Genomic DNA, 23,950 nt, shown 5'->3' on the forward strand with positions numbered 1-23,950 from the left:
ATCTTTGTATATACTCTTGGCTAAGTGGTTTCATACACAATCAATTCAGCAATCCAAGTTCTCATATCTGGAGTCTGTAGGCTCAAGTCGCAAGAAGCGCCTGCTCGACAGAGATGTTTTTTTGGCAAAAGATGCATTTATAAACTGCAAATATTGAAAATAGATGTTCAATGGCATTGTTTCAGGGTTTTCCTACTTGAAAAAGGAGTGCATTGTTTGTTGAGAAAAGTTTACCATCTCAGACTTAGAACGTAAGTAATAAGCTGTCATTTTGATCATAATAAATGGCTTGTCAGATTTGAAACTGATAGCTGTACGTGGAAAGAACATTTTGGTGTTCATTACCCGAGGATCCAGAGGAATTTGAAATGGCTCTAGTTGCTTTTGAATAAGCATTAGGCATGTCTCCATGAGCTCTTGTTCTTTTCGTTTTTGGTATGCCATCAGTTCCTGTTGGATCAATTCCCATGATTAGCTCAAGACAATATGATATCCATTAAAGTTCTAAAGATGCTTACACAAACACAACATAATTTCTACATGTCACATACCTCCTTATCCGCAAATAGGGTACTCGATTTCCACATCATTCCAATGGAAAATGCGCCCATGGAAATGAGAATGCTCGCCTTTATAGCTCAGAAATACCAAGTAGCCCTGCTCTAGTGAATAATGTAAAACTCATCGGAACTAAATATCAACAATATTACTTAAGCTGATATATATGAGATGCTTTGAGTTCAAATAATGACACATATAAACGCATAAAACCTGTAATCAAAAATTGGTTTGGTGATGATGATCTATTTGAATTTGAAATTCAAATTGTATGGTCATTTGGATAAATCTAATCAGACAAAACATGGCAGTTACATGACAGTTCCTTGATGGAAGGAACTGCTTCATTTGCCTTTGTCTATATAAGAGGATTACACAGCCTACATTGATCCCTGCAAGAACACTTCACACTCAAATAATTGTCCCATTCAACAATTGAGATTAAGAGTGGATCTTGGAGAAGCATCAATGGATTCTGGAACTGCATCCTGTTAGTATCACATACTTTTATCAGTTTTTGTTTAGATTTAATATTTGGTTTACTACAGATTAATTTTGGTCTTGAATCATGTTGCTGTTAAATTACAATCTTATAGTTGACATAGAGTTAATCCAATATGTGTAAATCTATATAATGATGAACTTAGAGTTAATCATAATTCATAATCATTTATAGATGCATAATTTGTATATCAGATTTTGATAAACGTTGTTGCAGTTTTGATTATCTGAGTTGCTATATGTTCAAGGATATATTTACATGCTTTGCATTGAATCACATCTTACAAATAAAAGTTGGCAAACTGTTGCCATCCCTTGTGCAACCACATTTGGCCACCATGAGCTGATTTTTTCACTTCAATTGGCCATAATGTCTCACAGTTTGGTACCTTGAGGAATATGAATTCTTCCATACAGTTTCAATACATCTTTACAGTCATCTCGGGAAGTTCCTGCACAATAGTTTCCTCAAATTGAGATGCGTACAACTTTACATAACAGCATTGTGCAACAGCCAAGACCAATTAATCAAAATCAAACATATATAAATAGCAATTGTCTAATGATTATCATTTAGATAGCACTGCCAAGACAAGCTTCAAGTTCATCAATTAGAATACTACTGAGAGGATAGTTAAATGCCTACATTAGTTAATATGAAGGCCATGAAGTGATTTGCGCGCAGTAAATTCAGAGAGCTTTGCTTCATGCTTATGCTTAATGAATGTGCAAATACGTTGATATCTTTTTTTTTTTAGAGTTCTTTGTGGTCTTTGGCTTTTGATTAAAGTTGTCGATGGTTTTATCTGCGTCTTTCTATTCATGGTGTTTGTTAATGGGATTGGAAATGCAGGTGGAAACTTGTGGAGATTGATGCTGACTTTGAAGAAATAGATTTCCATTGATTTGTGCAATTGCACCCTTTACAATATATAGCAGTTTACAAGATTACATTTACAGAAAACATTCAATTGTAATTACAATAATTAACCTCAATCCTAGCTTTGTAACTGATGCTAAACTCTAGCCATAACAAATCCTTGACAATAGCAATATCAAGCTGGAGATGCATCAATTAATGGAGGAGATTTTGTTGTAACTGAAGCTTGATCTGTGGTTTTAACATCCCCCCTCAAACTTGAGAGTCCTGGACGCACAAGTTTGTGTGACAAAAAGGAATGGCGATGTTTATGCAACGGCTTGGTGAGCAGATCAGCCGGTTGATCGACGGAAGGGATGTAACAGACCCTATGGCTCCCAATGGCAACCTTTTCACGGGCATAGTGGTAATCAAGTTCTATGTGTTTCGTGCGAGCATGGAAGATGGGATTGGAGGCCATGTACGTGGTGCTCAAATTACCACAATGCAATAACACATGAAAATGAATAGTAGCACCAAGTTCATAGAGAAGATAGCCTAACCACATTGTGTCAGCACAAGCATGAGCAAGGGCACGGTATTCACTCTCTGCGCTAGAACGAGCAATAGTAGGCTGCTTTTTAGAGGACCAAGAGATGAGATTTGAGCCAAGGTATACGAGATAGCCAGAAGTGGAACGCCTAGTAGTTGGACAACCAGCCCAATCAGCATCAGAATAGGCTGAGAGATGAACAGGTTGACGTTGAGAAGCAAAGAGCAATCCATGTCCAAGAGTGCCCTTGACATATTGGAGAATGCGTTTGGCGGCAATGAGATGTGGAACACGCGGCTGACTCATAAACTGAGACACCATGTTTACAGCAAATGCTATGTCAGAACGAGTGATAGTAAGATACTGCAATGATCCAACCAATTCCCGAAATGATGTTGGATTGTCAAGAAGGGGTCCATCAGTGGCAGTAAGATCAGACTTGGCAGACAGTGGTGTACTGAAAGGCTTGCTCAATAAAAGATCATGCTTAGAGAGAATATCATGAGCATATTTAAGCTGATTTATGTGGAGGCCATTTTGATGAGTAGTAACGTGTAAGCCAAGAAAATAGTGAAGGGGACCGAGGTCCTTGATGTCAAAACCGCGCCCTAGACACTGTATAAAGCTCTGAAGAAGGTGGTTATCACTCCCAGTCACCACAATATCATCAACATATAAGAGAAAATAGATAATATGTGGACCATGACGATAAATAAACAGAGATGGGGTCTGTAATGCTTTGAGTGAAACCAGCAGATAATAGAAATGAGCTTATACGAAGGAACCAAGCACGGGGTGCCTGTTTCAACTCATAAAGTGCTTTGTTAAGTTTGCAGACATGGCGGGGTTTTGATGGATCAACAAAGCCAGGAGGTTGTACCATGAACACGTCTTCCTTCATAATGCCATGAAGGAAGGCATTCTTGACATCTAATTGTCTGAGATGCCAACTACATGAAACAACAATAGTAATCACAGTACGAATTGTTGCAGGCTTAATAACAGGACTAAAGTTTCATCATAATCGATACCTTGCTGTTGATGGAAGCCTTTGGCAACAAGACGGGCCTTGTACCTTTCAACAGAGCCATCCGATTTCCTCTTGATGCGAAAGACCCATTTGCAACCGACGAGATTCTGAGAAGGAGAGGGAGGCACAAGGGTCCATGTGTTGTTTTTGAGCAGTGCATTGACTTCCTCTGTCATGGCCTGACGCCATTCTAATGTCTGAGAAGCCTGGGAGTAACAAGTGGGTTCAGCAAGTTCCACCAAAAAGAGAAGAGGACGGGGAACAGGATAACGAACCGTGCCATCAGTTACTTTTAGGGGCTGAACAATCCCGTCCCGGAGACGAGTCACCATGCCGTGATGAGAAGTTGCTGCAGTGGGTTGTGGTGGAACAACAGCAGGGGCTGCGGAGGGTTGAGCGACGTCAGGGGCGGTTGCTGGTGGTGGAACAGAAACCTGCGGCAGAGGGGCGATGGGTGGAGGGACCAGAGCCGGCGCAACCTGGGTCGAGGAAGAAGGAGTCGAAAGTGGAGGCCGAGGTGACGTACTGACGGTGGAGGACGGATCGGGGACGGAAGATGTGATGGTGGCCTGATTGGACCGAGTCGCAGTCGTGGGGTGACGACGGGATTACTGAAGGAGGGGAGCACGGGCGGGTGATGGGGAGGTCGGAGGGGTGGAATTGGCGGTGACTGGTCGTGGCAAGTCAACGGTGGGGGTGGAGATGCCGGAGCGGAAGTGATGGAGATCGGTTGAATTGGTTGAGAGGAAGGAGAGCAACTGATCGATGTTGAATCTAACGGGAGAGTAAGAGGCTGGGGTGTGTCAGATGGAAAATGCATTGGGCTTGGGAGGTGGGCCGGCGTAGGTGCTGGAGTAGAGAATGAGACCAAATCAATTGGATCAGGGGGAACAGAAGATTGTACCTGCAAATCTTTGAAAGGAAAACTATTTTCGTTAAATAAAACGTGACGGGACACATAGACGCGACTGGTTTTTGGATCAAGACACCGATAGCCTTTATGATTTAGACTATAACCAAGGAAGACACATTCTATACTACAACCTGATAACTTGTTTGAGACATATGGACCAAGGTAAGGGAAGCAGGAACACCCAATAACACGAAGAGAAGAATAGGAGGGAGATGTACCGTAGAGACGAGTATGAGGTGTGGACCATTTTAAGACTGGTGTAGGAAGGAGATTGATAAGATAGACTGAGGTTAGAACAGCTTCTACCCAAAGATTTTGAGGAACCCCTGATGTGAGTAATAGAGTGCGGGTCATTGTGGCTATATGTTGATGTTTTCGCTCAGCAATGCCATTTTGTTGAGGTGTATGAGGACAGGAAAAATGTTGCTGAATGCCTAGAGATTTACAATAATGAGAAAAGGCATGATTTACGTATTCCGTGCCATTATCACTTTGTAAAAATTTGATGGAACTGTGGAAGTGATTTTGGATCATGAAAACCAAGGACTGAAAGTGAGTGAAAACTTCATTTTTACGGCGCATAGGATAGACCCAAGTAAAGCGAGAATATTCATCAGTAAATAAAACATAGTATCGAAAGCCACTAACGGATAAAGTGGGAGACATCCACACATCACTATGAATTTTATGGAAAAGAGAGGTAGCAGAATCATTATTTAAGGAGAAAGGTAATTGACGCGATTTACTCAGCGCACAATTAATACAAAAATCTTTAGAAGAAACATGAGAACCAATAGTTGATCCTAATCTAGTTAAGACCGATGAAGAAGGGTGACCCAACCGATTATGCCAAAGGGAGGAGTGAACGGTAGCAAGAGCTTGAGGAATGGTGGGAACGGATGATAGAAGAAGGGGCTAGAGGCCATCTTTACAGGGGCCCTGAAAAAGGAGACAACCAGTGCGTAAGCAACGAATTTGATAAAAGTTAGGTGCAAACAAGAAGAAAACAAGATTATCCTTAGTGAATTGAGCAACAGATAAGAGATTTTTACGAATGGAAGGGATACGCAAGACATTGTCTAAGGAGAATTTGGAATTGCCTACAGAGAATGGAAGGTTACCAGAATGAGTGACTGGCAGAGAATCACCATTACCAAATCAGCAATTGACTTTGCTTGTAGGAGATATGCATCGATAGTTTGGGTGCCCTTTTGGAGATCAAATAGTTGAAGCTTTAGACTTGTAGCACTGGCAGCAGATTTCTGAGCAAAATGGTGAGACAAGTAGTCCCAGATGGATTTGGAAGTGTCGAATCCAACGGTAAGACGAGCTATATTTTCAGTGAGGGAGGTATTGAGAATGCTCACAATTTGTTGATCAACGGTAACTCAGTCGTCATGGGCCAGATTTCCATTGATTTGTGCAATTGCACCCTTTACAATATATAGCAGTTTACAAGATTACATTTATAGAAAACATTCAATTGTAATTACAATAATTAACCTCAATCCTAGCTTTGTAACTGATGCTAAACTCTAGCCATAACAGATCCTTGACAATAGCAATATCAAGCTGGAGATGCATCAATTAATGGAGGAGATTTTGTTGTAACTGAAGCTTGATCTGTGGTTTTAACAAACTTATCAAATTTGGCCTTTGAAACAAAGCGTGTATTGTCTCTCATAAACCCTGCCAACACCTACATGGTACTCGATTTCATTCTACGGCTAATGGTTTTTATATGCATTTAATTATTGTTTGAGACAACATAGAGATGTAATATGTGCTGAATTACATTTTTCCAAATAGTTATTATAAGTTATTTAGTGTCGCAGGACCTAAATATAGGAATTGCTTTATGGCTGGCAGCTGGTGGGGATGGGTGGTTTATGAGGAAAATAGCAAATATAATGATGAGAATCGTCAAGGTGTTAAATACAAGTCAAAGGCTAGGATTGTCCTTGTTGGTTCAGGTGCAGATGAGCAATGTGCTGGCTATGGTAGGCACAGAACAAAATATAGAAGTGGAAGGTATGCAAATGGATCGTAGTCTTGTAGAGTATTACATTTTTTGGGGGTACTTATTTGGGTGGTCTGATGTGTTACCAGTTGGCTGCGGCTGCATGAGGAAATGAAACTGGATATGCAAAGAATATGGAAAAGAAACCTTGGTAGAGATGATAGATGCATTGCTGACACTGGCAAGGAGGTATTGCTAAGAACTTCAGCAAATATCATTTATTGTTCCATCGACTTGTGTTATGCGTAAATTATGTAATGTTTGTTTATACTATAGGGAAGGTTTCCTTTCTTGGATGAGGATGTTATACGAACTTTATTGGGGATTCCTCTCTGGGAGGTTACCAACCTTGATCAACCAAGTGGAATAGGAGATACGAAGATTCTGAGAGAGGTAATTGCTAATTCGTTTGTGCAGCACTTGAATTACATAGGTAATTGGATCCTAAATAAAAACTTCTTGGAATCACGCAAAACACTGATTATTCACTTATAAAGCCAATATTTATCTGGTTATGGTTTTGAATAGTGTTCTTCTCTTATCCCTTTCGATATTTCTCAGCCTTCGCTCAAAACACTTTTTTCATAGATCTCCTTTTGCTTTTAATTTGTACTGAATGAAATGCTGTTATGCCTTTTAACATTATCTCATTTGGTGAATCATGACCAATTTTTTTTTTCTCCCTCTCTTTCTATTAATGTGCTATGAAGGTTGCGGAATTGCTTGGTTTACATGAAGCTGCTACTCTGCCTAAACGAGCTATACAGGTATTGATATCTTTAATGTGTATTTTTCTTTTTTTCCCTACATGCTTCGAATGCTTTGTCACAAATACGTTATGAAAGCAGCACATAAGAGCTGGTTTGGTACTGGACCATCGAATATTCACTTAGAACAGTTCGATGGTCACTCTCTTTAATAGTTAAGGTGTTTCAATAACTGAATACTCTGTTTTTCTGGTTTAGTTTGGTACAAGAATTGCAAGGGAATCCAATAGAAAGAATTTCGGAAGTAACCGTGCTGCAAATCAGGCATCTGCGGGGAGTGTGGTGATTCACAAGCAGTTGGACATGGCTTAGTGGGATTCTTTGATGCAAGGCTAGCTAGAAGACGTGTTTACCTCTGAACTTGTATTGTTGATTTGTAGCTTTTGGTCAACTGCAGTCATTGTCATCTTGGAAATGAATGATTTTGAAGGAATTAGAACCAACAATGTATTGCACATATTCCAGTAACTATGTCGACCTCACAGGTTCCAGTAAATTGAATACATTGACAGGTTCTAGTGTTGCACATATTACTTTGATTTACTGAAATTGTATAATTTGTGGAACCAAAAGATGACTTTAATCCTTCCTGCCATGGAACCAAAGAAAACCTATCAAGATTACTTTTACTAAATCCATCTTTTCTGAAAAGTTTCTAACACTTGATGATTAATTAATCTCCCCAAATGCCTGGACTAAATTGTGATCCTTTTTTGTTACGGTAGTGAGAGGATTGAACTCAGGATGTGAAGATCGAATTCAGACCTGTAAAAAGAATTTTTAAAAAAGCGTGGTCGGCAGGATTCGAACCTGCGCGGGCAAAGCCCACATGATTTCTAGTCATGCCCGATAACCACTCCGGCACGACCACTTGCATGTCCCTATATGCTACTTTGTGGCATATAATAAAATTTATTATACCTGTGAATGGTGTAATTGTAATTTGACCAACCTGCTGTCCTGCTTAGACATGCATCGCAAACGCGCGACATCAACACCGCCACAAACGACGACGGCAACTATAGGCGGCAACGCCCAAGCTCTCAGAGAAATCATCGTCTACCCTCTCCTCTTTTCTCGCCAAGCCAAAAAGCTCAGCCTCAAAGTAAACTCAATCACAAACAACACATTCCTTCTCCCACTTCCTTTCATTTTCAATTCATTCATTAATGGTGTTTCTGGGTTTTCCTTCAGTGGCCTCGTGGTTTGCTTCTCTACGGTCCTCCCGGCACAGGAAAGGTAGTAGCTTTTCACTTGTTACGTCATTGAAAATGTAAAGTCGGTCCGCGCAGTGGTTCAGGAATGTGGTGCGCAGTTAGTTCTCATCAGGTACTCTATTCTTAGCTAGCTTTGGTATAGACTTTTGATTAGTAATGGTACTGTGTTCTCTTGGTTGGTTTTGATTTGTATGGTATTCTCCACAGTCCACATACTGTTCACATAGCTTATACTGGAGAGAGTGAGTTGGCACTGCGAGAGGCACATACATTGTCAGGGAAGCCATCAGTTGTGTTTATAGATGAAATCGATGCTCTCTGTCCTCGCCGTGATTCTAGGTATGGTACAAACCAGCATTGCCTGTTTTTCCTACTTGGAGCTTTTAGCTGGTTACTTTGCTGGTTGTGATCTTTGTTGGGTGAAGGGGAGGAAACATGCAGTTGTGTGTTAACTTGTTTGAGTTTTGTTTCAATTGCAGAAGAGAGCAAGATGCATGTTCGTATAGCTGCTCAACTGCGTTTACTGATGCAGTCAAAGGCTTCGTTGACAGATGTACCGCATTTGTTGTTGCCTCCACTAATCCACGGAATATGATGATTTATTTTTTATCAGGATTTTGAACTTTTTGATACTTTTTAGCCATCCTGTTCATCTGGTACGCAATTAGCCAATATTTTGATGTTTCATATAGAACATCAACGGGTTTTCTCATGTATGGGACTGTTTTATGATTTCATATTATATTCGGCGGAAACACCGAATACAACAAATCAAGAAAGGGAGAAATGGAAACACCGCGTACAAGACTAATTGACAAAATCAGATTATGATGTAATTGTGGAAATACACTTAATTTTGATGTGCTCAAGGTTCAGAAACATTACAATAAAGCAAATTGGTTCCTCCAGTGAGGCGTGAGTAATCTTAACCCTGAAAATATTGAAGTTGCTAGTAAGGATGATAGTGTAATTCATATTAATTGTATATCTAGCTCATGAGAATGAACTTATGGAAACATTCCAATATGATCAGTGTCAATGTTCACACAAATTTATGGCTTCTTCACTAGACCAGATGAAGCTGCTGCTGCTTGGGTTTGTTTAGGAACTGCAGGTGATGCAGAGAGGATGGCGGCTCAATTTGAACAACAGTTAGACCGTGCTAAAGGAGGAAAACGAAAAGTGACTAGTAGACAGGAAATGGCAGTTCGGTGTCTGATTGGGACGCACCTTACCTTTCCGGAAAGGGAATCGCGCCAGAAACAAGACTCATTGCTTTGCCATGAGCTGTAGCATTTTTCGGGCTTTCGGGATCGTTTAGGGCCTCAAAACGGCATTTTTCTATTTTACCCGTTTTTGGTTTTCTTAGTTATTTTTGGATTATTTTCGTTTTTATCCATGGGCCTTAGGGTTTCGTTGTTAGTCGCCCTAGGGTACTTTTCTCTTATTTATGCAGCCGCTTGCGGCTGCAGAACGCATCGTTCAACTTTTAATCAATATAATAGAGATTTTCTCTTTTATCTCTGGTGGACTCCAGAATCTTTTGCTTAGGTTTATTGCTGGTAAACCTAGTTATCAATCCGACTGCGTCAGCAGGAGCAGGAGTTATACCCTAATTTCTCCGAACATCCTCCAAATCCTCATGAAAGTGTTTCTCATAATAAATACACATGAGATCGGTTGACAGCATACCAACTCTAATGGCCCAAGGAAAGTAGTGCTGGAAGAACAATTTTCTTTGCTTCTCATTGAACCTCACAGAGCCCCCTATAACGGACATCAAGCACATGGGAAGGTACATTTGCTGAAACTCTATTACTTTAAGTGCTGACTCACCCATCAAGTTTGTTGGAAGGTTAAAGAGGGTGTGCCAGAAGTCGTGCACCTCACGAGCCCTCATGGCTACATATGCAAGTTCATCTATTTCCATGAAACGCACTGGTGGTGGATTATCTGGAGAGAAGTTCCTAGATCCCATGAACTTCGCATAGGCAGCACCAAATGTATTCGGCGGAAGATCCCATGCATGACCCACATTTGCAGATATTACACGGGGTTGCTCCGACAGTATGGCCTATAAAGAAGGATGTCCATTAGTCTTAGAATAACAAGAGGAAAGTGTCAAGGAAATAGAATTTTCAAAAGCTCTATACAAATGGCTTTCAAGAAGCAAAAAAGGATTCCTCCATGATCTACACAGCAAACATAATGTCATCTAATTCTCATTCTATAAAATTTTGAAATTTGGAGCCATTTTAAGTCCACAATGGGTTGCAAATACAAGGCACAACAGTTAGTTACGTATGAAAGTCCATCTCAGTCGGAACCTCATTATGAGTACTCTATTACTGGAATCAGTACACTATTACAAAGCAGAACAAGCATACCTACTTGGTACCCTAATGTTATGCTGTAACTTTATATCATACAACAATCTAATGGCCCAATTCCTACTCAGACTAATTTCATGTTTCAGTAGTTTCCATCCTCTACCAACCAAGAGAAAATCTACACAACACAAGTAACTAGGACGGACACTACTCGTAATCCAATTAAACCTTTCCTAATAGCGGTAATGGCCAGTACCACTCTCACGCCCTTCCTCAACGCTCTTCCCCACAACTTCATTTCACCCTAACAAAAACAGCATAAGCAGAAACAAGTTTAGGTTATATATGAATGTTGAGTGATAAGAAAGAGGGCTTACTCTGCCTTCAGGGCTACTCTTCATTCTCTGAACAACTCTTTCGAATGCCGGCTTCCCAGTTGTCTCCCCCAAAGCTGCTATCAGGTCAGCTCTTCTTGGGTCCAACAATGCCCCCACCGCCGACCCAACTACCACAGCCGCATGCTGCCACCGGTTCAGCCGAACACGAGCACCTCCGATCATGATGGCTGCTACCCACTTTTCCTTCAAATCCCCAACCATTACAAACATATGTTCACTGAGACATTTTCACAAACACCTTGCGGCCATGAACAGCATTCAATTGAAACAACAAGAACAACAACAATAAAATTCACAAGAAACTGAAGCACCTATTTATGAATTATTGATTGCTAAACAAATGAGGTTGTGATCCTGATGGTTACTGGAAATTCGTGGCAAGAAAATTTCTGAAAATTGTTTACTTTCAACCAAAAAAGAAGAAGGGGGCAGTGAGAATACCTATGTAATAGATCCTGGGTTTGTAAAAGCACGTACCTATGATCCGAATAAAAGGTGGCTAGATGTCTATAAATATGAGTTACTGAAAAAAAACACAATATTGGAATTTCTTTGGCTTCCTGATGCTGTCATATTGTATTATGTTCATAAGGTTTTTCGTTTCTCATCTTTGTTTGCTAAGAAATTCTAATTACCTATGTGATTTGTTTTATGACTTTGCAGCATTGTTCTTTTACATGGGCCTCGAGGGACTAGAGAAACTGCTTTATGTAAAGCATTAGCTCAAAAGCTATCCATCTTATTTAACTCCAGGTTCGTGGATTTTTTTTTTGTTAGATTGCTGCCATTTCCATAGCACTTTTGATTTGGGTCAAATGACATCTTATATGTTATACAATTTTGTAAAAGTTGTTAATCATCTTTTATGTTATACAATTTTGAAGTGCATTTTCATCCATTCCTTTAAGGTTTATGGTAATTTGTATTCAATAGTTGCAATATGAGTTGCTTATGATTTAGCTTGCGTTGGTTGAGGTTTTTGGGGTAGACCAATCAGTTGCATTGAAACTACTGGGATCTGGAAGATCATTCGAAGCTCTCAAAGGTAAGATTCTTACAGTCATTAATTCCGACCTCTAAAAAATTGATGCTGATGTTGTGAAAATAAGTAAAAGAATGAAGCACTACATATAAATAAACTACATGCTCTGATTGAAAAATTGAATATGTAGAGGAAACCAAGACTGCAATTTGCTTTCTATTTATTTCAGGGACACAGTGCAGAGAGTTATAAAATTAGTTCAGTGGGGGATTTTCAGATTATGAGCACTTGCAGAGGACGTTAGTCAGGGAATTTCAGCAGATGTAGTCCAAGTATGCAGAGTATTAGATAATTGATTACTGTAGCTTGGGGATTGTTATCTCATCCTCTATGAATGTTGGATTGTGTTAGTTATGTATTCAAGATATTCAACTTCACAACTTATTGTTCTCTCTCCCTGATTTATTTCTCTGCTAATTTTTAGATCAGAGCTTTGTGTACTTTACATTTTCTTTATTGCATTAGGATTTTAGGTGCTATCGTTTTCTGACCATAATTCTGTGTTTGAATTTGTTGTTTTTGATTTGGTTTGATTGTTTGGCTTCAGGCTTCCTTTTGTTTTAAGATGGAGCTTTGCTTTGATGGGTACATTCATATACAATTTCGGTAGACTCAATTACGGTATTTTAGTAATCTTGGCTTCTGCATCATCTTTTTCTTTTTCTTTTTTGGGGTTCCAATTTCACAAGACATGATAGTGTAGGATAAAAAATGCTGCAACAAGCAAACAAACCTGCTGCATCGCGCGGGCCTACGAATTGACAGCTACTGTTGTGATTTTAATATTTCCAAATATAATACTTAGTTATTTATCTGAAATAAATTGAATTGACTATAATCACCCATTATTTCTTTCGATAATTAATCCTGTCATCCCTACCATAGGATTCCTTATGTTATTATTTGCATCATCTATGTGATAAAATATTTCATCACTGATCAATCTGCTTATTTTATTTTATTTTTTGCTTAAAACTTGTTGAATTAGGGCTACTAGTGTTGTAAAGTTGCCAATGAAGCAGGTCCTCAGCAAATGGGTCCCAGTTTTTCATAATAAGGATCATCACCGCGTACTAAACGGTTTGAATGAACGGTCTGGATTTTGACCAGATATGGAGGGGAAATGACCATTTTGTACTATACGCACAAGTCACTTCACCATAGTGGCTCTTTCCACAAAGGGAAATGTTTTAAGAATTGAGCTTCCTTGAATTATATCTACTATTAATGATCACTTTCAGTTTATAGCTATATGATTATATGCATCCAAGAAGGTGTGGGTTAACAATGGTAATGAATCATATCTCGCATATTTTTTTAGTTTGATCATAATTATTCGGACTATTAGTTAATAACTATACAATTAGTAGTGCATGCATATTTCTAATTTTGAATTTTTTTTCAGATTATAAAAGAAATTTAAACAGGAATGTTATTAAAATAGAAGAAAATATATATCAGGTATGAAAGTTAAGAAGTTCAACATATTACCAAAAAAACAATCAAATTGACATATTTTGTCATTGATGCCAATTAGTTGGCTAGCCTTCTACAAGATTTCTCATCTTGGTGACAAAAGTAAAGAATAAGTAAAAAAATCTTCAACCAAACCATAGTCAAACAATGAAGCATACGCACTTTAAAATCATTCCTCAGAACAATACTAGGAGAAGAGTTGGGTGTTGGCATAACTTATAGGTAAAGACAGAGCCCTTTAATCATAAAACTCAAAACCCACACCTTAAATTAGATAAAAGATTTGCACGCAAATCCAACCAAAAGCTCTCACTTTCAAACTGAGATAATATCCTAATAATCTCGATCGATATATTATTTCTTAATCATTTCCTTAATCTGATACTTGACTGTTCCTCACATCCAACCTCAGAAACCTTGTCCTTTTCCGCCGACTTCTACCCCTCCCTGTGCTAATGGAACCTTTAACAGTCCTTATGCTTAAACTAAACCATAAGCTTAAATTTCCAAACTTTGATGGACCCATTTCACCAAACGTAGCAGACATGTCCTTGAGTGGTCCACCAATGTCAAATTTGCTTGTTTATCAACTAAAAAGCTTCACATTATGGATGTGATTTGCTTCAAGGAAGGTGCATGCTTTTGTGTTTGAGCTTCACTGATGGCGTTGATGGTAAAGTTTCAAGCTTTGAGATGAGTTTTGACGTGGGTTTGGGTTGTTTTTATTCAGCAGTTTCTGGGTTGCTTCTGATTTTGTTCTTTACCTACTGATTGTTGGAATCTGGATTATACTTGCTCTTTTAGGAAAGCTGTTTAGAATTTGTTGTTTGTTGGGTTTATTTGAGGTAGCTCTGAACTGAACTGGAATTGTCCATACTGGTCTTGGATATACATGTAGGTGTTGTTTTATATATGATAATTTATAAGCTCCGGTAGTGAGTGTAAAGCATGTTTCTTTTGATATTATGTATTGAATTTGAGATCTGAAATTGTTATGTTTAAATCTGTTTCTCTTCAGAAAAAAATGCAATGAATGTTTGCTAAGTGTAGGATTGTGAAAACTATTCCTCTGGGTTACAGAATTTGGTGACTCAAGTTCTCATTGATAATTTCTAATTCTGTCCGTGGAACTCTTCCAACGAGGATTCTCATTGCTTCCGCTGAAAAAGTCTAGGGAATTGATTTCCCAGTGACTCCACTCTGCTAACTGAATTAATGTTCTCAATTCTTACTCAGGAGTCAAGATATTGGGATCTCCTTGGAATTTCAGTGAAATAACTCACTTGGTCTTCCTTAGAATCCTAAATCTGTTTGTTCAAACTTCTGTTAAAAATTAATTTTCCATTTATGTCCGAAACACAATGCATTTTTCTTTTTTGCAGTTTGACTGACTACACTTACTTTCAGTGCAATTATGTTTAAGCTCTTCAAAATCTGAAAAAAAAAAAAAAAAAACCTGAAAACGATGAAGATTAATGCATGCCTTTTGGGGAAAATGGCCAGTCCAGACTCTTTATTTTCTTTCCCATTTGTACTGAATTATCAATTTGATACCAGCTATTCTTGGGGCATCTAAATTAGCATAATTATCTGCTTCTCAGTTTATCTTTCTCTTCTTGCAGTTAATCCATTAGCTGATTGGGTGAGCGAGAAATTGATTTACAAATGGAACTCTGTGTCTCTTTGATTCTCTTTCTGATTTCTCTGCCAGCATTTTTGGCCAAAGATGTTGGACATGCTAGCTTTGTAGTTGATGGGACAGTAGCTACTGCACACGTTGATAACAATTTTGTCTGTGCCACTCTTGATTGGTGGAATCATGAAAAGTGCGACTACAACCACTGTCCTTGGGGATCTGCATCTGTGTTAAATTTGGTAAGCAATCAGAGATACCTGTATTTGGGTCTTCTTCATGTCAAATCGTCAGAAAATGAGTTTAAAGTTTAAACTAATACTGAATCTGGTTTTCTTTTTACCAGAACTTGTCTCATCCTCTGCTTGCCAAGTCAATTCAAGGTTTGTCTATCCGTAAATTTGTATTAATAAGATTGCATCACTTAGACTGTACTGGCCATTTAAAGTAGAGTCAAATGTCATTGGCTAGTATCTACAAACTAAATTTACTCTTCTACATGGTATTTTGATATAGCTTTCAATCAGTTGAGGATCAGAATTGGGGGTTCCTTGCAAGATCAAGTATTGTATGGTGTAGGAGATTTGAAATATCCATGCCATCCTTTCAGAAAGCAGAAGGGTGGGTTGTTTGGATTTTCTACAGGATGTTTACCTATGAGTAGATGGGATGAGCTTAACCATTTTTTCAGCAAGACGAGGTAAAATATATTACTTATGAACTTTCTTTATAGAAGCGAAAACATGGAGAAAAGAAGCTTCTATAAAGAAAGTTGGACTGTTGCCCTTACATATCCTTTGCTGCTCTGAATTATGTGGTCTAGGCTTACTTGTACTGTGAATTACGATCTGTATCTTACATTTTCAGGCCCCTTGTCACATTTAGTTTGAATGCACTGTCAGGGAGGCACCACAAAGGCGCGGATGTTTGGGTTGGAGATTGGGACTCTAGCAATGCCTATGATTTTATTAATTATACAGTTTCGAAGGGCTACCACATAAATTCATGGGAGTTGGGTATGATTATGAAAAGATATGAACATCTTTCTTGCCACTTGTTTTGTTTTTGCTTCACATATATTCTTGTCTATCTTGGTGTAGGTAATGAGCTCTGTGGTAATGGTGTTGGAGCTAGAGTTGGAGCTGAACAGTATGGAAAAGACATGATGAAGCTTAAACAAATTGTCAACCAGTTGTACAATGACTCCCACATAAAGCCTGCAATTGTAGGACCTGGAGGATTCTATGATCAAAAGTGGTTTGCCACGCTTCTTCAGGTTTCTGGTTCAGGCGTAGTCAATGTTGTCACTCAGCATCTTTACAATCTGGGTCCAGGTAAGTTTTGCATGTCAAAAATCTAATAACGGCACAGTATGTAAGTTTCAAGAGTGTGTGTATACTCACCCAGAGTCCCTTGTGATGGATTACTTTCCTCTGTAAACTAAGTTGTATTCCAACCACCTTATTGATTAATTAGAAGGATGCATCCCAATTATATAATGGCCCATACTAATTATTTTGCCTCCAGGTCATATTGGCTTCAGGAACCCTTCCTCTGTTTTACCTAGTAGTCTCCAAAGAAGATAATAAAAGGGGAATCCTCTTTATGTACTGGTAAAGAGGTCTAGATGATCCAATCCAGTCAAATTTATACTGTGGGGAATATATAACAGTTCAATATATTCATTTAACTCCACTTGTTCGGTCATTGGGTTATTTGGGTAATAAATAAAGAAATACATATCAGTATATTACCGACCTTAACTTGAGGCTGTCCTGTATCTGTCTCTGTTGCCAGGTCAGTTGTGAATACCACACATTTTATCCTATGAATGCACGATTAATACTTTTGAACCTAATTGGCTATACCTTGATACCATGAAAAATGCTCTATATGCATTCACATTCATATGCAGCCTACTTATTGGTCCAATTTCTCCTCCATTTGACAATTGAACTCTTGTTGTCAGGTGTTGATCCCAAGTTGATGCAAAAGATATTGGATCCGTTTTACTTGGACCATATATCTGGTACATTCGATAATCTTGCAGCAACAGTAAGACAGCATGGACCTTGGGCTTCTATATGGGTTGGAGAGTCTGGAGGAGCCTATAACAGCGGCGGTCATAATGTATCTGACACATATGTGAACAGCTTTTGGTAATTATTATTGCCACATTACATGCAACATCGTGTATCTTCCAAGCTTTTGGTTTCAGAAAATAGAGCAATCCACTTTTGTTTGATATATTTTTGTGTAAATAACAGACCATATTTATATATGAATTACAGGTATTTGGATCAGCTTGGAATGTCAGCCAAGTACAATACTGCAGTATATTGCAGGCAGTCCCTAGTTGGTGGGCACTACGGTCTTCTCAACAGAACCTCATTTGTTCCCAACCCTGATTACTACAGGTAAATCTCGAGTGTTGGTGTGACTATATAAAGAATTTCCTTTTACTTGACATACTTGTCAAATCCTGAATCATATGTTTTCTAATGAACAGTGCACTTCTGTGGCATCGACTTATGGGACAAAGTGTTCTCGCTGTTGACCGTAACGGGGCACCACACTTGCGCGTTTATGCTCATTGTTCAAAAGGAAGCGTAAGTCTGTATTATCTGTAGATTTGGATGTTGTAGAAAAACAAGAACACAGTTGTTCCAAGCATCTTGTTACCATAGTATTTTTTGACTATCTTCATGATATTGTTGCAGGCTGGTATAACCCTACTCCTCATCAATTTAAGCAATCAGACCGATTTCACTGTCGATGTTAAAAATGTTCTGGAGTTCGATACAGCTGCTCGATCAAGAAACACTGACAAAGGAAATCATTTCAGTCATGGTCTTAAGAGAACACTTTCATGGGTTGGTCTCAAAGCATCAGATGGACCGTTACATAGAAAAGAATACCATCTGACTCCAAAAGACGGGAACCTTAGAAGCAAAATCATGGTCCTCAATGGAGTTCCATTGGAAATTACCAAGGACGGAAACATCCCGGAATTAGAACCTGTTCTTGTTCCTACAAATTCTCCTCTATCGATCACCTCTTTGTCCCTCAAGTTTGTTGTGCTGCCTCACTTTGAGGCTCCAGCTTGTGGATGATTTCTCTCTTCTCAACCCCGCAAAGCGTCTATATGTTGGCTTAGTACTTGCTCGCAGAATATGGCAATTGTAAATTGTCTTGAATAAACAATTAATGCACAAGAACAAAAAATAAAAAATAAAAAAAACCGTATAGCATATTCATTTACATATCCCTTACAAAGCTCTCACAAGCATCATGGACCTCCAAAGTCGAAACCATCAACTGAGAACAACATGCAATTCTTTTCAGTAGTGCAGCTCTTCGATTTTCACTTTTCTTGTTTCTGTGATCCATGTGACTTGCCGCGTACTAGCATAAAAATGATGAATTGAATTGAGAATAAACCGTAACTTGACTAATTTCACTGCTTTGCTTACTAAGTCGCAGAGTTGGTGTTCTAAGAGAGATCGATTTTGCATATATTATAAACAAGCCAGTAATTTAGCCATATTGATACAAAAGTATCAGGGAGTGCGGAGAGAAAAACACCCTCCATTTTGCTCGTGAATTTGTGATTATCATCAGGTTTGTTGTATTTATGCACGATGAACAAGTATGATTGAATCTCTCTTTTCTGTCATTTCCGGCTAAAGCTAATAACCAACATTACTATGAAGCAGTAAACTGTGAATTTGCGAATGCTTATAAGGTATTTAGTATTTATTAACTAATTCACCGATCAATGATCATATATCTTAACAACATTCTCATCGGTAAATGACAACACATTCCTGCTAACAGCGAAGTATCCTATATCAATCAATGAAGTCAAGTTGTATACAAAATCCAGATACACGAGTGAGACCAGAATCCATAACTGGTAAAAAAAAAAAATGGAGGGCAGACAGTATTGGAACAGCATACATCATCAGGCCTGGCCAGAACAATCCTGCATTCTACTTTCCGAGCAAGCGACGACCACGTTGAGTAGCACCTCTGACACGGTAGTGGAGCTCATCAACATCAGCATCCATATGAGCTATAGCTTTGTTATGCCTGAAATTATCATGGGAATTACCCGAAATAAGACTCAGTAAAGACATTGAGATAGAAACAATGAAAACATGCTTGCACCCCAGTACTGAATCATCATCACCCACCTATCAATTTCAGACCCCATGTCAACGGCCATATCCTTCAGCTCTCCCAACAGATTACTTAAATCTGACAGTCCATCATCTTGCTTCGCCTTTTCTACCTGTTAAGCCAACAAGGAATATGAGATCACCTGATCAATACATTAGGAATAACCCAACAAGGAATAACCCACAAGTGATTCTATAAAACCCACAAGTGATTCTATAAAACGGGAAGTAGAAAGAGAGTTGGAGAACCAGGAAATTTAGCCATAAGGGTAAAAAGCAGTCCATATATCCATCAATAATCCTTTACTGTCACCTTAAATTACAATGTAGTATCAGCATAATAAGTTAGTCATAAGAACTACAAACCTCAACTTTCTGAAGGGCATTGGTGGGTTCAGGAAGTGGTGTTCGTGAATGTGATAATCCCTTGGGTGCAGGAGTCAGTCCCAGCTTCTCCCTCTCTGACTGGCTGCTCCTTTTGATTGCAGCATCTGCATATAGCAAGTAATACAAAATATAAGAGCAAGACAAAGAGAAAATGAAAGAAAGAAACCCATACTTCTTCAAAATGATATTTCTTTTTCAGGGACAACTAAGATCAGGTGTCATGGACAGAAAGGGCAGCAAATTAACCTGCTGTGATGACAGGGCCAGTTATTGTGCGACCCTTCTTTGGCTTCCAAGTTTTAGAGAAGATGCCCCCGAGACTCCCCAGAAGCTTTTCACCCTGAAATAAACAGTATGAAACTGTCAGTTTCACTGCATATCATCATATACACCAAAAACAACTGTAGAACTGTTTATAAAAGACAGAAGAAATATACTTCTTGGTTAAGAGAAGAGTTTGATGGGACACTATTGTGCAATGCATAAGGGTCTTGAAAACATATGACTACATAAGGATCACTTTATATAACCTCAACAGAAAAAGTGGATTGTCAAGGAATGTATGTGCATAATACAAACAGGCAATGCACATAAGAAACATCAGATCCATAGGTAGATATCGAATTAATAACCAACTCTGTTAATACTGGGAACATGATACTTTCAAGTGTTATCGTTTCATATGGACTTAGATTCTTAGAGTTGACAGTTTTAATTTAAAAGCCATACCCGACTGAGATCCTGTTCAATGTCAGCAGCAACAAAGTGGGTCCTGGTGATTTGGTCACCCTGGTGATGCAACATGACCAGAGTCTTGGTAGCATCCTCACGTATATCTTCAGCAATCCTCAGGCAGCTGTTGACTGAGTTTGTAGTCTCCTCAGCCTTATACACTGCATAACTTTCCAACTCTTGCACTGATTGATTTTCAACGCCTCCTGAATCGCGGAAATCATTTTTGTACTTGTTTCTCTCTGCGTAAGTACTCTTATATGTATACGAATTAGTATTCTCTTTTCCTTGATCACCATCAAAAGGATTGGTGCTAGTATTCTGTCCAAATAGTGCCTGCTTATCATTCTGTCCAACTAGTGCATGCTTCTCATTCTGTCTAACTTGTGCAGGCTCATCATCAAACGGGTTTGAGCCCGAGGAAGCAGGATATAGAGGGTCAACTGAGTTACGCTTAGCAGCCTTTAACGGGGACTTCTTTAAACCAAACATTTTCGATGGAAAATATGCACAATTTGTTACACTGCGGGATAAAGATCTGGGATCTTAACGAACTAAAAAATACGGGTACTTCAAAAATCTGTACAGAGATCAACAGCAATCCTGAAAGAGTGAACAAGAGCAATATGTGAGAAACACAAAAAGGGCCAATTAAGCAATATGAATAAAACCTTCAAGACAAAAGCTAACATGAGCAGTATACAAGAACAACTTTTGAATACCCTAGAGCGTCAAAATTGAAAATCGAAAGGCTCACAATCAAACAGCACAAATTAGTGGAAAATTCCAATGGAGCAGAGCAGTTGAAATAACCTAAAATTCATACCAAGAACAACAGCACCCATCATATCTAACCAAAATCAAGCACATAACAAACCCACAATCAAACAGAGAAAAGAATCTATTCTATTCTATTTCCATCAACTGGGTGTTCCAGAAAACCAAACCTCTGACTTGGGTTGACTTTACCTTCTCCATTACTTATCAAACCCCACCACAACACACAAACAACAGAATCAAGAATACCCTTTTCTAATCCTCATCAACCAAACAACGAACATGAATATACAAACCCAGAAACCCATCCACAAATTTGGGTCCTCTTTAACGCACAAGAAAACACTAGGAGCAGTTGACCCCATGATAATAACAAGAAAAAGATCAAAACTTGAGAAGACCCATGTGAAAACAAGACGTAATAATCAAAACCCAGTTACAGAATCGAAGAGAATCAACAGAGAGAAACGATTTTGATACCTGAAATCGCATCCAATGTGGGAAAAAAGATGAAGGCTTCAGAGAAAAGCCCAGATCTTTATACAGAGAGAGAAGTGGGAAAGAGATGGATTCAAAGGAAGACTCGGCAAAACACGGAGGCACTAAAACGAAGTCGTCCTTTGAGAGCGTGAAACTGGTCAGAAAGTGCCGTTGTTGGTGATATTTGATTTACGTGATTGGGTGTCCCACCGTGTATCTTATAATTTTCAAGAAAACAAAGACGGGCTTTGAGAAAATAATCACACGGCGTTGAAGTTTTTGTTGTTTCCTTCCTTGTAGTTTCTTACAAAGTAAGTATCTTAAATTTTTTTACTTTTTAATGCCCTTGTGAAGTTGATGAAAGTGTTAAATGAGGATCAGAAACTGAGTTAGAATCGAAATTCCTCAATGTTAAAAAGTAGATAAGTACTCTCGTTTACGTTAAAAGGTGGATAAGTACTCTCGTTTTTAATTGATTAAGTAGCGAGACAGATTTGATTACAAATCTCATTACTTTCGGTAGTCTATTTTCAATCCAAGTGAAAAGTCAACCTCCTTTTGACTGAGGAAGAATTATAAGATAACTTTGCATCGAGACAAACAGCACCAAGATTGTTGGAGAGATAAAAAAGACCTAGCGCTCTACTAGGGAGAGAGCCGCTGCCTCCTCCGCGGTCCGTCTCTGAATCTTCCTCCATGAATATGGAGGCTCTGGGAAGCCTACGTCACGAGGGAGAGACCAAATCTTATTCTTTGTGGCAGGGTTTCATGTTTTGCAACCATCGGAGCTTTGGGGGGTGGAAGCGCCTTTCAAATCTGGTGGTGAAAAGGAATGACACGGTGGATGTGGCGACACGGCGTGGCTGCAGCTTAAGTGGGTTTCCAGTCCGATCTGAGTTATGCAAGCGCGAGATCCGACCACATATCTTGGTTGGATGGAGGCGAGCACGGCTACGTTGGGCAGCACAGCTTGGACTGAGGACGCGGTGGTGCGTCTGGAGGGAGGCTTGGGTTCGGATCCAGGTTCATTGCTGGGCCTGGATTGTGGATTGGCAAGATGGGCTTCGAGACTGGGGTCGGGTCTGGATTTGGGACCCGGGGGGGGTCAGGTCTAGATCTAGGCTCTTCCTTGGGATCCAGGTCCTGCCTTGATCTGGGCTAGGTCTCTAGGTTTGGGTTGGGCCTTTACTACTTGGATATGGGTCATTGAGTTGTGGTACTGTTTTTCAGGTGGAAGATTATCCCCTATTTGGCGAATTTTTTACGTGGCAGAGCATGGATGGTCATATCACCAGTTATACGGTTAGAAGGTTGCCCTTTTATGGTCGGTCATACTATCGATAACAAAGGTGGAAGATTGTTCTTTTTTCGGCGTACGAGATACGAGGAATATGCTTGGTTGGTCATATCACCATTTACTTTGATAGAAGATTGGCCTTTTATGGTCGGTCATACCATTAGTAATTCTTTACATAACCCGGATTACATCCGGTGCGTCTTTAGATGCATTATTGCATCCAACTATAGCTATGCTAGGTTTTATTTTCAATTTTTTATTGTCGCTTTTTTCATTTTTGATGTAGTTTCTACATCTTTTTTTTATAATCTTTCTTATTATTACTAGAGTTGACATTTTCTTTCCAAAAAAAAAAAAGATAACTTTGCAGAAAATTATCTTGCGAATTTAGAAATACGAAATACAAGTACATACGACCTTTATAAGTAATTTCTCTAAGATTGAAAGCATTGGAAAAAAAGGATAATATGTATAAATACATCGCCAATGAAATTTGCCCAAATGCATAGGTAGAAATTTATTTTTGACCATCTTTGCAATACTAATAAAAAATTAATAATCACAAAATTAAGTATGGTTGAAGGTTAGGGATAAAGCTGAACAAGTCGATTATTTTTATCCTCCATCATTTTTAATTCTGGGAATAGAAAGTAGGGGAATTGTTTGTACTTTGTTGTCTTGCCAAGAGAATCAACTAATAGTTTTTTGATGGTATCCCTGGGCAAATTGGGGTTCATATAATGATATTGGATTTGCATAAACTACCAAGTCAATTTTCATAGCCATACGCCCATACTCT

The 23,950-nt window shown here is 38.9% G+C and overlaps 4 protein-coding genes and 1 non-coding gene across 6 annotated transcripts; 2 read left to right on the forward strand and 3 right to left on the reverse strand.

The window, feature by feature from the left end:
• The first annotated feature begins 5,685 nt into the window (after positions 1 to 5,685).
• On the forward strand, positions 5,686 to 7,804 carry LOC112176414 (asparagine synthetase domain-containing protein 1-like). Its single transcript, XM_040510708.1, is given in 8 exon segments — positions 5,686 to 5,797; positions 6,056 to 6,120; positions 6,250 to 6,298; positions 6,301 to 6,445; positions 6,524 to 6,623; positions 6,711 to 6,827; positions 7,145 to 7,201; positions 7,400 to 7,804. Coding segments are annotated over 8 exon segments (759 nt in total). The 3' UTR covers positions 7,514 to 7,804.
• Positions 7,805 to 7,990: 186 nt separating this feature from the next.
• Positions 7,991 to 8,072, reverse strand: TRNAS-AGA. The gene has a single exon. It is a non-coding gene; the product is annotated as a tRNA-Ser (tRNA).
• A 1,944-nt stretch (positions 8,073 to 10,016) lies between these two features.
• On the reverse strand, positions 10,017 to 11,419 carry LOC112179401 (ubiquinone biosynthesis protein COQ4 homolog, mitochondrial). The gene is made up of 2 exons (XM_024317799.2): positions 11,126 to 11,419; positions 10,017 to 10,492 (listed from the first exon to the last, which is right to left on the reverse strand). Exons 1-2 carry the CDS (start codon positions 11,354 to 11,356, stop codon positions 10,031 to 10,033), a joined length of 693 nt encoding a protein of 230 aa, XP_024173567.1. The 5' UTR covers positions 11,357 to 11,419; the 3' UTR covers positions 10,017 to 10,030.
• Positions 11,420 to 14,183: 2,764 nt separating this feature from the next.
• LOC112179656 (heparanase-like protein 1) lies at positions 14,184 to 18,562 on the forward strand. 2 transcript variants are annotated; one of them, XM_024318110.2, is made up of 10 exons: positions 14,184 to 14,337; positions 15,287 to 15,539; positions 15,644 to 15,680; positions 15,814 to 15,997; positions 16,165 to 16,313; positions 16,398 to 16,631; positions 17,267 to 17,456; positions 17,589 to 17,714; positions 17,807 to 17,906; positions 18,018 to 18,562. In XM_024318110.2, the coding sequence occupies exons 2-10, from the start codon at positions 15,330 to 15,332 to the stop codon at positions 18,408 to 18,410; spliced, it is 1,623 nt and encodes a 540-aa protein (XP_024173878.1). In that variant the 5' UTR covers positions 14,184 to 14,337; positions 15,287 to 15,329; the 3' UTR covers positions 18,411 to 18,562. The 2 variants fall into 2 exon arrangements, with proteins under 2 accessions (XP_024173878.1, XP_040367602.1); XM_040511668.1 differs by lacking the exon at positions 14,184 to 14,337 and adding an exon at positions 14,379 to 14,558.
• Positions 18,563 to 19,032: 470 nt separating this feature from the next.
• Positions 19,033 to 22,049, reverse strand: LOC112179659 (SNAP25 homologous protein SNAP33). Its single transcript, XM_024318115.2, has 6 exons — positions 21,855 to 22,049; positions 20,595 to 21,200; positions 20,112 to 20,205; positions 19,845 to 19,969; positions 19,494 to 19,591; positions 19,033 to 19,389 (listed from the first exon to the last, which is right to left on the reverse strand). The coding sequence occupies exons 2-6, from the start codon at positions 21,087 to 21,089 to the stop codon at positions 19,290 to 19,292; spliced, it is 912 nt and encodes a 303-aa protein (XP_024173883.1). The 5' UTR covers positions 21,090 to 21,200; positions 21,855 to 22,049; the 3' UTR covers positions 19,033 to 19,289.
• Positions 22,050 to 23,950: the final 1,901 nt, after the last annotated feature.

This window comes from Rosa chinensis, chromosome 7 (genome assembly GCF_002994745.2).
Source record: "Rosa chinensis cultivar Old Blush chromosome 7, RchiOBHm-V2, whole genome shotgun sequence".
NCBI lineage: Eukaryota > Viridiplantae > Streptophyta > Magnoliopsida > Rosales > Rosaceae > Rosa > Rosa chinensis.

Coding starts and splice junctions, on each gene's coding strand:
- LOC112179656 (XM_024318110.2), top strand. CDS start 15,330: ATGGAACTCTGTGTCTCTTTGATTCTCTTTCTGATTTCTCTGCCAGCA. Junction 15,540..15,643: donor CTGCATCTGTGTTAAATTTG/GTAAGCAATCAG, acceptor TCTTTTTACCAG/AACTTGTCTCATCCTCTGCT. Junction 15,681..15,813: donor GCTTGCCAAGTCAATTCAAG/GTTTGTCTATCC, acceptor ATTTTGATATAG/CTTTCAATCAGTTGAGGATC.
- LOC112179659 (XM_024318115.2), bottom strand. CDS start 21,089: ATGTTTGGTTTAAAGAAGTCCCCGTTAAAGGCTGCTAAGCGTAACTCA. Junction 20,206..20,594: donor TTGAACAGGATCTCAGTCGG/GTATGGCTTTTA, acceptor TGTTTATTTCAG/GGTGAAAAGCTTCTGGGGAG. Junction 19,970..20,111: donor TGGCCCTGTCATCACAGCAG/GTTAATTTGCTG, acceptor TGCTATATGCAG/ATGCTGCAATCAAAAGGAGC.
- LOC112179401 (XM_024317799.2), bottom strand. CDS start 11,356: ATGTTTGTAATGGTTGGGGATTTGAAGGAAAAGTGGGTAGCAGCCATC. Junction 10,493..11,125: donor AGAGTAGCCCTGAAGGCAGA/GTAAGCCCTCTT, acceptor CCTTCTTTATAG/GCCATACTGTCGGAGCAACC.